Below are 18035 nucleotides of genomic sequence, written 5' to 3'. Positions count from 1 at the left end.
AGCCATGTTCTTACGTGAACTTGACATTACTCTTGGAAATCATGCATTGCGCGCGCAACCTACGGATTATTTACTAATCTGCTAGCAGATTAGTGAATAATCTGTAGGTTGCGTTGTCTCCCATAATTAACTGTAGGCTTTCGGCCAATGAGAAGACAGATGGTGACTACATGCAATGTATAATAATTGTAAAATCTCCTCTTGACAAACAGGAAATCATTTTTTTTCTTTTTTTCTGAGCCACTAGTGGCGTACTTTTAAAGGCTTTTTCTATATTTCTGGTCCACAAATCAATACTATTATGTCTGTTGGAACATCACTTGAGTATTCTCCTCTTAGCAGCTCAAATTTGAGTGAAGTAAGACACGTGTCGAATGTAGGTATGTTCCGCTTATCATGACCAAGTTGTGTTCCGATCCGCTGCTTCCTTTACGAGGACTCCTTATTACTCTACTCTAAATTTTACGTATTGTTGAAGATCAACAGCTTTTCCAAAACATATCTAAAAATTAGCTAGATATATTTGGATATAGCAGCGATTTACTTCGAAGTTCCCCTCCTCTTGCCACCCGATTGCGAGGATTTCGCCATAGATTCTATCGCGACCGAAAAGTAATAAAACTTTGCGAGTTTGAGTTTCGCCTGAATTGCAAGCACCACGTGATGTTTCATCAGGGCACAATAATTTTCGTCTGTAAATACTGCTCAATTTTGTTTGTTTAAGAATCCTATAAATCGTCTGTTGTCGATGAAAAAGTGTTTTGTAGCTAAACATTACAAATTGGACTTCTGCTCTTTCGTGTAAGAAAGTCCATCGCACTCAAACAATATTTCAGTTTGGTTTTTAAATATTTTTAAGACCGATAAATGTTTGAGAACATCTCAAAATGTTACCTGGAAATATGGGAAGACAGCAGAGGTAAGGTAGCGCTTTCTTTAATCAACCCGAATATCGATGCATGAATTCTCAAAACTCCTGGTCTATTTCATTTGCGTAGTCTAAAATTTCACTATGTTGAAGAAACACACATGATGTTAGAGGCCTTTTAGCGTTGGCGTTGGCGAAAATTGTTGCAGCATCTCAGCACAAAAGATGGCGAAAAAAATGTTTGTCCAGATTTATTCACAATCGAAAAGACTGACTCGGACTTAAAAGTGCACGCGCTGCACTATGCAAATGAGCTACTTGTACGCGTCAGATTTTACTTCAAAAACTTCTGCAAACTCGCCAAACAAGCAGAAACAAGAAGGAACTGGTAAACAGATTTTGGTTATGATAACCATTGTTCTGAGAAACTCACAAATTTACTTAATACCAGAGTAGAGAGTTTCCTTGCATAAGCGTTATTCGTTATAAGTCAGAAGAAATGTAAAAGCTCACGCATACAACTAGCACGAGAAAATCTCATTCATTCACAGGGCGAAATTTGAAGTCCTGTTTTCAACCATGAAAAACTCACCTTTTCCCCTTGCCTGAGAACAAAACAAACAATTCACCAAGCCTGCAGGTACCGTCCGTAAGCAAGATTTATATTAAATACAGTAGCAGAATAAAAACCTCATAATTATTGAAATTATACTCGTTAGCGACAAGCAATGAAAATCGAAATTTAGACTGGCTTAAATTGATGGTCACGTTGCATTTTTTAAGAAACAGTTTCCATGTTACTGTGCGTCTGTTCAGTAATAGATCACAGATGACGTCAAAATGTGGGAGGAATTCGAACAAAAAAATGACGCACGAGCTCTTTAGCCGAGCGTGTCACTGATGTTCTTATCACATTCTGAATTTTTCTGGGAATTTTTGGGAAGAGCGAATTGAGTTCGAAAATTCGCGCGGACTCGAAAACAATAGGCGACGCGAAATTACGGCGATAAACGAGCGAAATGTCGCTTCAGATAAAATTGCCTTGAAAAGCCAGGAAAATCCAGGAATTTCGTCAAAATTCATTTGCATTCTTTTAAACAGAAATGTAGTAAAAAACAAAGTTAATGACGCCATCTACACGTCTGTCCTCCAATAGATTATAGGCGAGAACCAATCAAAATGCGAGAATAGTTGACTTGTAGTCGCCAGATTGTTTTAAAATACAACAAAGTGAAACGGCGATCGCAAGTTTTCATGCACACGGTTAATTCAAACGCATGTCAAAATAGGATTTTTTTTGCTCCCTATGCGGAGAGGAAGGGACCGTAAAGAACACATATCCCGCAATGCTTATCGATCGTTCAACTAGAAAATATTTTCCCACGTGCTAGCTTCCAACTAGACTTGCCGCAAGTCGACCTTTTCTTAAACCTCGACTTATTTATCTCCTTCGAGCGAAGCGAGAGGGTAATCTTCGAGCGACGAAGTTGCGAGTGCGAGTGCGAGCGACGTAAGTCAACAAATCAACAGGCCAACAGGCCAGGGAAGAATTATTGGAAAGGACTTTTAGAAAGTCTAGCTTCCGAGGAGAGATTAGGGAAGGATATTTCATTGACTACCATTCTCAACTTATTGGTAAGTAAATAAGTTTTCTTATCCCGGCCCATTTTATGGCCACTGCATTGAGGCATATTGTAATTTGGCGGCTAGCTTTTTCTCAATCCTAGATCACAGAAGAAGATTGGAGGAAGCCACCCATGAAGCCGTCATATCACTTGCATATTATTTATGTACATAGGTAGGTTGTCTTGTATTACTGATTTGACTCGAGCAAATTTAGTTTTAGTTCGTGCATATTTTACAAAGGAGCCTCACGTTATATTTCTTGTATCACTGTATTACAAGTTGCTGGACAAAGTTTCAAAGTTTGTTCAAAAAGCTAGGATTTTTTTTACATTTGGCAGTAAAATGGCGGCAAATTTAAAACCCAGATGTAACAACTGGTTTTCAGGTTGCCGTTAACCTTGAATATGCGTACCTTACTATTTACATTAAGATGTCTCTTTGCTGTCCTGTTTCAAGATGAAGCGACGGTTAAAGAGCTTCAAAGCAAACAGCGAGACCACGTGTGTCCGTATGTGTCCACTGTGTTTATATGTATACTATTTTTTTCTGATACCTCTGTAAAATTAATGTTTACGAGAGTTTAAATTAAAACTGAATTGAATTGAAATGAGTTGTTCACTCGCCTGGTCAACAGTTAAAACTTGTTCGGCCTTCTGGACAAAATTAAAGGAATGCTTTCCAACAGCAGCGCTTGCCTTTGGTTGATATAGATAAATCCGAATAAGGACTTCCTTCCAAGTGTTAGGTCTTTCCAGCATCAAGCATCTTCTTCCTTCAGGAGTAAAATGAGCTCTCAGCCGGACGACATGTCTTCACTCATCAACGAACAGTTTGAAATGTTCTAAGAAAAGTTTGAAATGTTTTGTTCTAAGAGAAAACAACAAGACATACACAGGCTCTTTAGCTTTGCTCTTACAAAAACTCAGTCATCGCCAGTAACCTGAGGAGTGTTTTTCTTTTCTTTCTATGGAAAAACAATAAGTAATTTCAACCTCGTGACAAATTAGAAAATGCAAGGGAAGAAGGACAACTATTTTGCTTTAAATGACTGATTTTTTACCACAATTGCTGCTAATCTCGCAATCTGATTGGCTAATTTGCCGCTGTCGATAATATTCCAGACCATGCTACTCGCGTCGATGTGTCGCGCAATGCCTTTTTTATGCTCGCACCCTGAAAAAAAAAAAAAAAAACATTTTCTTTGACGTTGATATCGTCGTAAAAACAAATCGAAATGTGGTTTAGCGTGGTCTGTACTCTTATCGACAACGAGTATGTGTCATCACTCTTTTCCCAAACACTTTTTTGTTTTGTTTTTTTTTTTTTATATATTGTTTCTGCATGTTGAGCGAGTTTGCAAAAATTTTTGAAAGGAAAGTCTGACGCGTACAAGTAACTCATTTGCATAGTGCAGCGCGAGCACTTTCAAGTCCGAGCTTTCAATTGTCAACAAATCTTGGCAAAGATTTCTTTCGTTATTTTTGATATTTTGGTGCGTCTCGGTGAGTCCACAACATTTTGACTACTGCGATGACGCCTAATCCTTGTCGATAAGTGTACAGACCACGCTAAACCACATTCGATTTGTTAATTAGAACATGCACGTAAGCGCAATTGGCTGGGGCCGACCATCTATTAATCAGGGATACTTGATGACCTATCGATCTAGTTTTAGTTGTCCAGTATTTCCGAGGCGAGAGCAGAAATTTGTTAATGCTTTAGATCATCAACACCTTCCCCCACCCCCACCCCCCCGCCCACTCTTCTTGCACTTGACATGTCTTTTTTACATGTGCTAAACATGAGAAAAAGAACTCACATTTGCAGTACTTGATGGAACATCTTTGAACTTGAACAAGTGCCGCAGTACCAGGTTTCCCGTCATTTACACGAGGCGGGTTAGTATACAAGCGAATTCTCTGTGTTCGTCCACAGCGACAGCACCCAGACCACGAAGACCGCCAAGACAAACTGCCGTCAACTAAAAAGGACCAGTTTCGCGTCAGCATTTTTGCGAAATGTTTTCCGGATGTAATGTTTTAATCTTTTCACTGTTTGTTTGCCGCGAGGTGTGTGTAGGCTTCAAAACACTTGCAGCAATTATTAAGAAATAAGAGTGATTTAAATAATCACGAGGATATTTTCCAAAGCTTTTATTTTTATGGCCTGTCGACACTTTAAACAAGAAAGTTAGGCCTCGGAGTAAATACGAAACCTCCGAGCTAAGGCCGTCAGTACAAACGTCACTGATATTCCCGCAGAAGTCTAATTCCCAGTATTTTCCAATTCCTACTAGTAATTTGAGCACTTTTTTAGGTCCAACGCCATTTCCTTCGATGTACAGGTTAATTTAATTCTTGGTTTCGCCAAACTCTTATTTTGTCTTCTCGAGTTAACCTAACGTCAGTAACTTATCACGATCTGCCGACGAAAAGTCAGTTATTTAGTGATGCACCACCATGAAAATGCTTTTCAAATTGTTTTCAGCTTATGCGATATTTTAACAAAATATGCTTCCAGATGCAATTTAATGTCGATAATGCGAAATAGCAACACCCTGTTGAATCGAAGCCCTATGATCATCTGTCCCTGCTTGGCTTTTTGGGTCTACTGGATTGGAAGGCGAGAATCGTACCACATTATAACAGTGGGGACAAATAGAAAGGGACCTAGTAGAGCGAGATCGTCCTTGTAAGGACACACGGCCTTGTAAGGAGACACGGATACACGGCCGGGCAAACACCATGGTACTAGCAATATTAGGGACCTTTAGATATCGATAGGAGAACAAGATCGATCACATCTTTCGAATGTTAATCGGCGCAGTTATATGTTTTTAGATTCCTCATTTCTCCTTGTTGCTGACCAATTGAATAGGAAACCGTAACAGTCCAAAAAGATGTGAAATGTGATACATGTTATCCAAAGCATAAGCACTAGGCTTGAAAAGTCTTAGGTGTACACAAACTCGTACTCCTTCTCCAATCCGAAGGTGGCTCACAGTATTCAACGATGATCAGCAAACAGCGGTATTTTCCGGTTTCAACTTCGCTGTGTTTTGTCGCGCATACTTCACGGGACACTCATCACGGTCACAAACGTCCGTGCTACTCATTTTGACCCCCACCGGTTTGTGGCCGCCGCCATGGGTCTTCATAACGTTTACCTTGCATATTAAAAAGTTCTGCCATTCAGTTTATTTGACTGTCTACCTTATGCCTTCTATATAACTGGATTGCATCTTTCACACACTCTTTTTAAGAATATTGTTTTTCCGGCTCAGGCTGGTTATTCTTATTTTTTGCCGATTTAGAGCTGAATATATTCTTGCGAATATTCTCAGCGTATGACATTCCGGTTCGACTTTGGTGCCGCTGAAGTAATTTTGCAGCGAGACTGCAGACAATGTAATAAAACCTAATATGACACACATGACTTATGAGTGCAGAAATGTTAGTAGCCTCGAACAAAGGCCTAATGCTGTCTTTGTTTCCTTTTGACTCGTTTTACTGTTTAGAGAAAGGCACAATTTTATTAAGGCTAAGTTAAAATTTGTTTCTTTTTCCTTTTAAATTCTTTTCAAAACCTCAGCCTGGAGTTTATTCTTAAAATATTTTTAAAATTTCGCAAATTTCATCCTCGATATTCTTCCCGGCGTAGTCAAGAACTCATTCGAACTCCAAACGACCGATTGACTGCCATTGGGTTCGCTAATCGAACATTATCGAACTCCAACCAAAATTTTGCCAATCGAATACAATCGAACGTTCGATCGGAAATCGAGCGTTTTGACAATCAAACATAATCGAACCGGCTTACGCAATCAAACATAAAGTCAGTTTTATCTGGTTTCAAACAAGGTGTTGTGGTCACATAAAGTTGTGTGTTGGTACTAGTACACAGGCAAGATGCCGGAGAGGGTGAAATTCCGGAAGTTAAAGGCTACCGTGTCGGTGAAAAGTTTATCGTTAGGAAGAAAAGTGGAGAAAGGGATTTCGAATTACTTTAACAATTTTATACATACTAATATAAAAGGGGAATCTTTCCGATTTAATTGGAACTGAATGCTTATTGATTTTTATACCGTTTTGTCTTTCTGGCGAACAAAATTGAACTAATCTGGTCGGTGTAGTTCGAGTGGTTCGATTGAGTTCGGTAATCGAAAACTCACCGATCCGAACTTTGGGCCTCACACAATCCTTGGATGCAGTCAGGCACCATTTCGTTCGCAACGTAGTACATCAGTGTTCAGACGCTGAACTTTTCATGAGCCGAACTTAATTCGAATTTAGACCGACCCAAATTATCAAAAGTACACCTGTTGATTCAGACGTCGAACTAAATTCGCCGAACTTTATTTAGTTTAAACCAAATCACATCGAAATGTCGGCGATTTTCAGGCAAAGAGACAACTGCTTGTAAAATACGTTATAATAATTTATGCATTAGGTTCAGCTCATGAAAAGTTCGACGTCTGAATTAAAGCCGTTCCAAAGCCGAAATTCCCGGCTGAGCTAGGTGGTAAGAACTGCTGGGCCATATACCAAATTGAAATAGCCGTTCTTAAGTGATTTAAACGCCGAACTTTTCATGTACTTAATTCAATGTATTTGGTTTGGGAGAGTAATTAAGATGATTTCCGCAGAACATTCGAACAATAATGGCAAAAATTAAGTTACCAAAAAAAAACCTCATGGCATGGTAATATTTTGAATAAAAGTAGGAAGATCTTATCTGGACCTTAGCTCTCAAGCTGACCCCGCGAGAGAAAATTGAACTTGAAGTTATCAATATTTCTATTAAAACGGACGTCTCGCGTTAGTTGAAAACACAATAACAGAGCCTTTAAGCATTTTTACGAGGTTTGACATTAAATTTCTCGAGAATGATTGGGGATTTAATCGCGGGGTCGCCTGGAGAAATGAATTACGGTGAGATGTTTTAAATAGTATTCAAAACGTTACCGTGCTATGAGTAGATTTTTAGTAAGTAATTTTTGCACTTATTGCTCGCACTTTGAGCGGAATTTGTCTTAAACAGTTTTATACTGTAAAAGCTTGGGTGTTAAAGGTCAATAGACAGTGAATAGATTTCATCACTCTTTTTTCATACCGTCTTGTTTTACAAACATCACTGACATTCAGTTAATAGTTAGTAGACTATCGGTACAAGATTTATGTGACGTATACCAAGCGAAAGCACGAGCACTGAAATTGAAAATTGTTAATCGAACACACTGTCGTACACCTACCCAAATCTAAAGGTCGCTCGATATCAACCGAAATAAACCGATAGTCAGTCAGCAGCGGTGTGTGATGTTGATTTGTCACGTAAACCCCCCGAGACAGTCATCATGGAGAAAACCGTCCCGTGTTTTACACATATTGACCCCCACCGGCTTATGGCCGCCATACGCCTTTGGAATTACCTTTCTGGTAGTTCTGCATTTCAGTTTATTCGGCTGTCTACTTAACGTCCTCTATATCAACTAAATTGCACCTTTCACACGTAGCTGTTTTAAGACCCATTAGCGTTCACAACGGTTGATAATGATTGTGGTTCAAAACTGACATGGACCTAATACACGTGTGACATGTCACAATGCCCCTGAAAACCCTTCGAAAATTTTCCAATCTCCAGGCGTACACAAATGGATTCACGGCTGAAGTGGTCATTACAAGAAGCCACTGAAAGTCCCTGATCCAATGAATAAACACACAATGACAATTTGTGCAGAGGTTGATGATGTAAATAAAAATACATGATGGGAGATAAAAAGTAAGAAACAACAGCATTACAATGAGCAGTGTTTTCGTCATTTTCTTTTCCCACATCATTAACTGTCTCATAATCAAGTTCTCCTCTGAACTCTCGAGCAAGTCGTCCCATTGCTGCATCTGGTGTCGCAAATGCTTCAAAATCTTCGTGTTTGTAAAGATCAGCTCAATGATGGTAACAGCTACAGCAGTATTCGCAAAGATGAAGCGAAATCTGTTGTACCCCACAATGAAATAGATCATCGAAAGCAGAATGGACACAGTCCACAACAGAACTGAAATCAACAACGCCCTGACAGGGCTAAGGTTGGTTCGATAACTCAGAGGGTGCATTATGGCGAGATAGCGATCGAGCGCCATGGCTGTTAGGCTGAGAAGTGACGCGGTGCAAAAAGTGAAGTACACTATATGGACTGCGTGTTTAAAAGGCGGCTTCAGCATGTCAAGTCCCTCAAGCACGTGAGAAATCGTAGACAAAGGCCCTAGAATGAGTCCAACGACAAGGTCCGCAATGCTAAGATTGACTACGAAGTAGTTAAACGGTGTCCGCAAGTCTTTGTAAGGATTCCAGATGACAGCAATGACCACAAGAGAGTTTCCAACAGACGCAACGATAGTAATTAATATTGAAGATGAGGCCGTGAAGAAAGAAACGGATCTAGCCCAAGTATGAGAGACATTTTCTGTTCACAGCCCGTGGACTGCTGGACAGGTCAGTCGGTATGACCAAATTTTTGGGGGCAACCAAAATTTAAAGGTAATCCAAAGCACTCGTGTATTTAGCGAGTCAGTGTCGAACATCATATATTCCCTTGAAATGCAATCATGTCTTGTCACGATTTATTTGAGCATCGATCACGTGAAATGTGTCGAAAATTTGCGGTCTAATTCTAGGATGCGTCGGTGACGGTGAACTGATTCTCTTGAATGCAATGCCGCGTCACGAGTTATTTGAGCTTCGATCACATGAAATGTAATTCAAATTACTGGATACTTCGGTTACGATGTTTGCCGCTTATTGGTTATTTCTGTTGTGTTTGTTTGTTTGTTTAACCTAGGCCATTTTTTTTTTTTTTTTTTTTCTTATCTCTGTAACAATTTCCCTCGTTATAAAAATGCTTTTTCGCATTGTAATTTACAGGGTCTTTACAGTTAGACGGTTAATACCTCTTACTAACCGAGATCGAGGTCCGTACTGTAAGTTACGGACCGAGTTTTTCCCCCTTCGATTAATGGCCCGCGCGCTTCGCGCTTAGGCCATAAATCGAAGGGGAAAAAAACGAGGATCCGCAACTTGCAGTACGGACCGAGAAGACGAGGTTAGTAAGATATTTATTATATCTCTACTGTGTGCCTGACAGGTTCGGAAACGATTTCTATTCACGCGAACTCGGAAAGGCTTCAATTTCTGACGCACCTCGAAAGCAAAACGAGCCAGTTTGACACTGTTTTTTTAAGTGGTTAGCACAATTTATTACATAATTTAGAGTATAAGAAAGTTTTAATTCTAACTTGCTATAAAAGTTAAGAACACTTAGCGATAAATCACGAAACAGTTTGGCAACAAAACCAACTTTAAATTTTAGCGGGCCGTGCAGGAGAGTACGGCCCACTAAATTGACCAATCACAACACGCGTACTAACTGAGAGATACACTAAAAACTGATACAGCATGGCTAGACTACGAATAGACCCTCTTTCGCCTAGTCCGTCGCGCGTGACGCGAAAGAAAAGCCGCTCTATGAAAATGAGCTGTTCCGAATGGAAAGTGCGAAGTCAGCAATCTCCACTTAATTTTTTTATTTTTATAGGTGAACGACATAAAGCTCGTGTTCATGAAAAATAGTGACTTGGATATAAGTGTTCTCGAAAAGTATATTTGTGCTATCCAAATGCGTGTTATTGTCCATCTGTTGAGAACGTAAAAGTCAGCTGAGCACCAAAACAATTCCTCTAGAAGAGAATGCTAATTTAATAAGCGTTACATTTGTTTGAACTAGAGATATTTCCATATCGTAGACGAGAAAATCCATTTTAAACTTGTCCACAGTGTTCCATAGCGCAGTTTTGGTTTATAAGCTTATGTATTCAATGGGACCTTTGATTCAGACCTTCTTGCAACCCGAAGGACGATATCATTGCTTCTAAGGCATTATCACCCTCTCAGCCATCAGTCGAGTCTTCTTGATGCTTACTCCTTACCATTTTCCTCTTAAAAGATGTGCTTTGATTCTTAGTACAGGATTTTGCCGTCTTGAAGAAAACCACGACACACGACGCCCTCTTTATTTTTTAATGCTGCGATAAAAAAAAAAATACATAAATAAAACATAAAACATAAAAAAACCTTTCCCCTACCCACTAGAATATACAAAAAACCAAAACCACAATAGGTACCAAAGATATCTCTGGGGAGTGGGAAAGAGGCAATTTCTTGGTATTTTCAAAGGACCACTTGTCTCACCTACCCTGCAAGGGAGTTCATATACGCCCCCCAGCTACCCCTACGCGAAGCTGACAATGGAAAAGTTCACAATTAATGGAAAAGTTAACGATGGAAAAGTTAACAATCAAAAGTTTAACATAATTCTGCTACGGTCTTTTCGTATGCCGTTAATTATATTGTGTCCAGCTGACGAAAATATGGACATCTGAAGGCCACGTTAGCAGTATTTCACTTACTTAGAATATATTTCCCAATATTCTAAAATCAATAGTCCTTCGTCCTACGGACGAAGCGCGAAATCTTGGGGGCGAGAAGCGCGCGTTAATGATAAAGAAATTGATGTTTGTTACAGTCGACTTCCGATAACTCCAACCCTCTAACTCCAACCTCGCGCTAACTCGAACCAAAATCGATTTCCCCTGGATTTCCGTCATACATTTACTGCATTTTTACCCTCGGTAACTCGAACCCCCGTAACTCGAACCTCACGCTAACTCGAAGCAATTTTTGTTTCCCCTCAGGTCATTTTCTGACATTTTCTATGTAATTTTATCCTCGATGACTCGAACCATGTCTATGAGTACGTGACACGTCAAAACAATCAGTGTACTCTAGTCCAAAACATTGAATTTATTTTGAAGCAGCCGTGTGAAGAAGATGTGAACTTTTTTCCTTTCTCAGTACATTACACAAAACGTGTCAGTTCAGTTCAGGTTCCGCTGGTTTTCATAAAGTGTTGCCTCTTAACTCCTTTTTCAAAATGTTCCTGCTGCTTTCCTTTGTTATATTTTTCACATTACGTTACGTTCCGATTTATACAGTCATTTAGATTTGTACTGTTTTGTTTTCACTCGAGTTCTCCATTCTGTTATGTTTAAATTTCATTAAAATATACACTGCATGAATAGAAAAACAATAAACACCGTTTTGTTTTGTTTTTGTTTTTGTTTGTTTTTGTTTTTGTTTTTGTTTTTGTTTTTTTTTTCCCTAATTTCCGGTCATTTGTTCGAAACTCCCGATAACTCCAAACTTTTTTAAATTTTCCTAGCTTGAAGGTTAGAGTTATCGGGAGTCGACTGTACTTTGTCTTGCTTTCCAAGTGGAAGCCATGCATATTATGTGCTGGCCAGGAAAATTCGTTGGAATGCCTGCCAAGTCTTTTAGTGTTTAATCCACGAATATTAATAAACATTGCTCCGAAGATGGACACAAGAGTTGTCGGAGTCCCAGTATATGACATGGGCTCGAAAATGGCTGATCGGGGGTTGGGCATTTGTCAACTTATTCAACGACATAAGGTTTTAAGGATACTTTTCTAAAACACGCACCGAATAGAAAGAAAAAAAAAAAAAGCATAAAATACCTTTAATTTCCCTTAGACTCAGTATTTATGACACAAAGGCAGAAGAAATCAAGCACGCTCTCTTTTTAAGAATTCGGAATATCGAGGCCGGAATTAGCGAAATTGTAAGAATATTTTAAGACGTAACCACAGGCTGAGATTTTGAAAAGAATGTAATTTTGTGTGTTTAAGATGTGTAAAGTACACGTGAAAATTGTGTGGGAATAAAGGCTACACACAAAACACAGACTCGCCATGGGTCCTTCTTTGCCGTTGGCAAAAGGTCAAGTGGAACCGCAACTAATGCTTTTCAGATTGTTTTTCAACTCAAATTATGCTACCAGATACAATTTAATGTCGATAATGCGAAATAGCAACACCGGTGGCATTGACCGACGAAGCCCTATGTTAAGCTCTCCCAATTTGGGTTTTTAGTGTACCGGATTGGAAGGCGAGAATGGTACCACATTTAACAATGAGGACAAATAGAAAGGGAATTGAGAGCAAGATTGTCCTTGTACGGGTACACGGCCGGACAAACACCATGACACTAACAATATTACGGACCTTTAGATATTTATTGGACTGACAAGATCGAGCACATCTTTCGAATTTTAATCCGCCCCGTGACATGTTTTTGGATCCTTCATTTCTCCCTGTCGCTGACCAGTTGAAAAGGAAACTAACGGTCCAAGATTGACGTGAAATATGATTAAGGTCATCGAAAGCATAAGCACTAGGCTTACAAAGTCTTACGCGCACACAATCTCGAAAATAAACCGATGATCAGCAAACAGCTGCGGTATCTTCCGGTTTCAATACCGCCCTGATGTTGATTTCTCACGCGTACTACACGGGAGACTCGTCACGGTCACAAACGTCCCGTGTTATACTCATTTTGACCCCCACCGGTTTAATTTATGGGCGCCGCCATGGGTCTTCATAACTTCTACCTTGGTTATTCGTATTAGCCAATCAGAACGCGCGCTTTGCTAAGGCTATGTGATAAGTAATTTTTGAGCAAGACTGCAGACAATAAAGCCTGATATGACACACATGACTCATGAGTGCAGAAATGTTAGTAGCCTCGAATAAAGGCCCAACGCTGTTCTTGTTACTTTTGACTCGTTTTACTGTTTAGAGAAAGGTACAATTTTAATGAGGCCGAGTGAAAAGTTTTTTTTTTTTTTTTTTTTTTTTTTGAATTCTTTTCAGAACCTCAGCCTGGAGGTTATTCTTAAAATATTCTTAAAATTTCGCATATTTCTTCCTCGATGTTCTTCCCGGCGTAGTCAATCGGACTCATTCGAACTCCAATCGATCGATTGACTTCCATTGGGTTCGCTAATCGAACAATATCTTACTCCCCCTAAAATTTTGCCAATCGAACACAATCGAACGTTAGGAAATCGAGCGTATTGACCATCGAACATAATAGAACCGGCTTACGCAATCAAACATAAAGCCAGTTTTATTAACCGCGCGGCCATGGGCCGAGCGCGGTTCATGTTCTACCCTTGGTTTATTTTTTTTAATTTTTTTTTTGTCGGAGACCAGACGTAGATCTCCACTCGGCCAACTTTGAATTACGCAATCGGTAATGTTTACTCGCCAAACCTTGTTTCTTCAGGGTCAACAGAAATCTCAGATTACAAAATCACGCCGAACCTACACGTTGCAAAAAAATCTCTTCAAAACCCTGACATCGAAGCGATATATCACTTTAGCGTTAATAGCTACCTCATATCGGCAGTATTAAAATCTATTCGTTAACAATCCAGCTTCATCATATTAAAATTTCAACGAAATCGAACAAAACCAGAACTAAATATTATTAGATTTTTTTTGTAACCTAGCTTCATTACGTGAGTCGACAAAGGAAACGACGGTCGCCCATAGCCACCGAAATACATTAACATAACCAGTGAACCTACGTTTCGGTCAAAAAAATCCAGGATTATTGCCTGAAAGCTGAAAATTCAAGAGGAACATCTTTTTCGAACTTTTCTCAAGTTATTTAGACGAAAAAAAGACCTCGGCGGACTCCAAAAGAGAACGAAACAAAAAACAGAACGAGACAGTGAGAAGAGCCGATAATTTATTCACCGCGTGGCCTTCGTTACGTTCACGTTAAAATAACCTTACTTCTGGATAATTTCAGCCTTACAAGTCAGCAACTGGTCCCAAATTACTTTCTGTATCCTTACAAATGTCCTGACTTCCATCTCCGAAAGATTTGGCCGCAATTTTTTAGCAAATTAACATTTCGCCGACAGCAATCACCATTACGGTGGCTTGCAACTAATTCGCTAACTTTACAAAACCCTCCCGAGGGGGGGATATGACGAAAAGAGCTGAAAAATGATGACCGGAAATAGAGTAATTTTCTCAGCTTCCAGTGTGCCAAATTTGCTGGAAATAGGTTCAAAACCGATATTTTTTTTTTCGTTTTTTTTTCTTCGGGTCACTCATGCTACCAAAACAGTTAACTTTTAAAAGCGCGGTTGTAAGATCTTAAAGATCTTCTTGTTTGGTTTCAAATGAGGTGTTGTGGTCACACAAGTTGTGTGTCGGTACGAGTACACAGGCAAGATGCCGAAGAGGGCGAATAACGTAAAACCCAGCCTGAAATTGACAATTCCGGAAGTTAAAGGCTACCGCGTCGGTGAAAAGTTTATTGTTAGGAAGAAAAGGGGAGAAGGGATTTCGAATTACTTTAACAATTTTATTGAACAAATCCCGTCGGTTTAGTTCGATTGGTTCGATTGAGTTCGGTCATCGTAAACTCACCAATCCGAACTTTGGGCCTCACACAATCCTTGGATACACTCAGGCACCATTTCATTCTCAACATAGTACATCAGTGTCTAATTTCCGTCGGTCGAATACTTTTACAGAGGTGCCGGACACTTTGACAGTAAGCGAGGTTTGGTAATTAAATAGTATACTGTAAAAGCTTGGGTATTAAAGGTCAATAGATAGTGAATAGATTCAATCATTCTGTGTTCATACCGTCTTATTTAACAAACATCACTGATATTCAGTTAAATAGCTAGTAGACTATGGGTACAAGATTTATGTGACATATAATAAGCGAAAGCATGAGTACTGGAATTGAAACTTGTTAACCGGACACATTGTCGTACACCTACCCAAATCTAAAAGTCACTCGATATACACCGAAATAAACCGACAGTCAGTCAGCAACGCTGTGCGATGTTGATTTATCACGTTTACCCCACGAGACAATCATCATGGACAAAACTGTCCCGTGTTTTACACATTTTGACCCCCATCGGTTTATGGCCGCCATACGCTTTGGGAACTACCTTGCATACGTTCTGCTTTTCAGTTTATTCGGCTGTCTACTTAATGTCCTCTGTATCAACTAAACTGCACCTATCGCGCGTAGCTGTTTTAAGACCCATTAGCGTTCACAACGGTTGATAATTATTGTGGTTCAAAACTGACATGGACCTGATACACGTGCGACATGTCACAATGCTCCTGAAAACCCTTCGGAAATTTCCCAATCTCCAGGGGAACACAAATGGATTCACGGCTGAATTGGCCATTATAAGAAGAAATTGAATGTCAATGATCCAATGAAGAAACACACAATGACAATTTGTGCAGAGATTGATGATGTAAATAAAAATACATGATGGGAGATAAAAAGTAAGAAACAACAGCATTACAATGTGCAGTGTTTTCGTCATTTTCTTTTCCCACATCATCAACTGTCTCATAATCAAGTTCTCTTCTGTGCTCTCGTGCAAGGTGTCCCATTGCTGCATCTGGTGTCGCAAGTACTTCAAAATATTGGCTTTCGTAAAAATCAGCACAACAATGGTAACAGCTAAGGCAGTGTTAGCAAAGATGAAAAGATATCTGAAGGGCCCCACAATGAAAAAGATCATCGAAAGCAGAATGGACGCAATCCACACAATAACTGAAACCAAGAAGGTCCTGACAGGGTTAAGGTTGGTTCGATAACTCAGAGGATTCATGATGGCGAGATAACGATCGAGCGCTAGAGCTGATAGGCTGAAAAGTGACGCGGTGCATAAAATAAAATACGCTACCAGAACTATGTCTCCGAAAGGCTGCTTTAGCTTGTCAAGTCCCTTGAGGATATGATTTATCGTAGACAAAGGCCCTACAATAAGTCCAACGACAAGGTCCGCAATGCTAAGATTCGCTACGAAGTAGCAAAACGGTGTCCGCAAGTCTTTGTAAGGATTCCAGATGACAGCAATAACCACGAGAGAGTTTCCAACAGACGCAATGATACTAATTAATATTGAAGACGAGGCCGTGAAAAAGGGTAAATAACTTGGAACTGTAGCGTTAACGCAGAGATCTTCCCCAAGTATAAGAGACATTTTCTGCCCACAGTCGGTGGACAGGTCAGTTCGTATGACCTAGATTTTTTCGGGCGACCAAGAGTAGTCCAAAGCACTCATGTATTTAGCGAGTCAGCGTCTAACATTCCCTAAAATGTAATATTGTCTTGTCACGAGTTATTTCAGCGTCGATCACATGAAGTGTTTCGAAAATTGGCGGTCAAATTCTTGGATACGTCGGTGGACGGTAAACATTCTCTTGGATGCAATGTCGTCACGAGTTAATTGAGCTTCGATCACACGAAATGTAGTTTCGAACTTTGGAAGTCAAATTATTGTATACGCCGGTAACTACGGTTTTCCATGCCGCTTTGGTTATTTCTGTGTTGTTTGTTTGTTTAACATAAGCCATAGCTGGCTAGACTACCAATGGGCGCTCTTTGCTTAGTCGCGCGTGACGCGAAAGAAAATCTCGAGGAAAAAAATGACCGCGCCAAATCCTGGAGGCAAGAGGCGCACGCTAAATGATAAAGAAATCAGTGTTGTCTGTCTGACTTTATCATCCTTTCCAAGTGGGAACCATATTATATGCTGGCCGAGAAAATTTGATGGAATGCTTACAAATCTTTTAGTGTTTAATCTGTCAGCTTAGTCAACAACAGAAGGTTTTAAAGATACTTTTCTAAAACGAGCACCGAAGAAAAAGAATGAGTTAGCAAAAACAACATAAAATACCCTGTCTCAGTATTTATAGCACAAAGGCTACAGGGGCCAAGTACACTCCTTTTTTAGAAGAATATATTTTATAAGAATATCAAGGCTGAGCGAAACTTTAAGAACATACCTTATACTAAACTTCGCGATTTTGAAAAAATCGCGAAATTTAAAACTCGCCAATTATAGGACACGCGAAGATTAAATCGCGAAATTTAGTAACTATATAATATCAATTAATAATTAAATTCAAGCTGTTGTTTGATTACTGTTATTCTAACATGTATCAGCTTCATGTTTAGGAGTGTGATGTTTGATTTTGTCCATCAGTTATCTTTCACTGCATCACTCTCGCTGACAGAACAGTCCTCTGCCGCTAAGTTCATCAAAATCTCGCTTGTGCAGTCGTCAGACTTTCCATCTGGTAGTTCTTTGTAATTGTCTTTATTATATGGCTGTGTACGGCTGGAAGTGCGAAGCCTGATGACGTAAAACAGTAAAGAGGACGAGTTTGGCAGAATTAAGTTGAGCTCATCGCCGTTCGCAAGCAAAATGTCAGCTAGGACAAACCAGTTACATTAAACAAATTATTTTTTTTCTTCTTTGCCATATAGTAAACATCTTATTAACCGAACTTAGTCGATCTGCATGTGAGAATCTTGACCTCGGTTGTGTGTACGGACCTCACTGCGTTCGGTCTGTACTCCCGACCTCGATCAAGATTCTCCCATACAGACCTCCTGCTCGGTTAATAAGAGCTAAGTAATATGTGTCTGGTATCTTGCAAATATCTCACGTCTCGTTGTGCTCTGCTCCATTTCAATGATTACTTTTACCGGAATTTTAAGCCCTCCTTGTATCAAAGGGATCTTCTGTGCTTAGGGTCAATCAACTCCACTGTTACTACACCACCATG

The 18035-nt window shown here is 39.7% G+C and overlaps 2 protein-coding genes across 2 annotated transcripts; both read right to left on the bottom strand.

The window, feature by feature from the left end:
- Nucleotides 1–7260: 7260 nt before the first annotated feature.
- On the bottom strand, nt 7261–10756 carry LOC145482456 (trace amine-associated receptor 9-like). Its single transcript, XM_081461068.1, has 2 exons — nt 10740–10756; nt 7261–8929 (listed from the first exon to the last, which is right to left on the bottom strand). Exons 1-2 carry the CDS (start codon nt 10754–10756, stop codon nt 8029–8031), a joined length of 918 nt encoding a protein of 305 aa, XP_081317194.1. The 3' UTR covers nt 7261–8028.
- A 2728-nt stretch (nt 10757–13484) lies between these two features.
- Nucleotides 13485–16670, bottom strand: LOC145482849 (adrenocorticotropic hormone receptor-like). Its single transcript, XM_081461489.1, has one exon. The coding sequence runs from the start codon at nt 16442–16444 to the stop codon at nt 15494–15496; it is 951 nt and encodes a 316-aa protein (XP_081317615.1). The 5' UTR covers nt 16445–16670; the 3' UTR covers nt 13485–15493.
- Between the last annotated feature and the right edge of the window lie 1365 nt (nt 16671–18035).

This window comes from Orbicella franksi, chromosome 3 (assembly GCF_964199315.1).
Source record: "Orbicella franksi chromosome 3, jaOrbFran1.1, whole genome shotgun sequence".
In the NCBI taxonomy this organism is placed as follows: Eukaryota; Metazoa; Cnidaria; class Anthozoa; order Scleractinia; family Merulinidae; genus Orbicella; species Orbicella franksi.
This window is presented reverse-complemented; position numbering and strand designations above follow the sequence as displayed.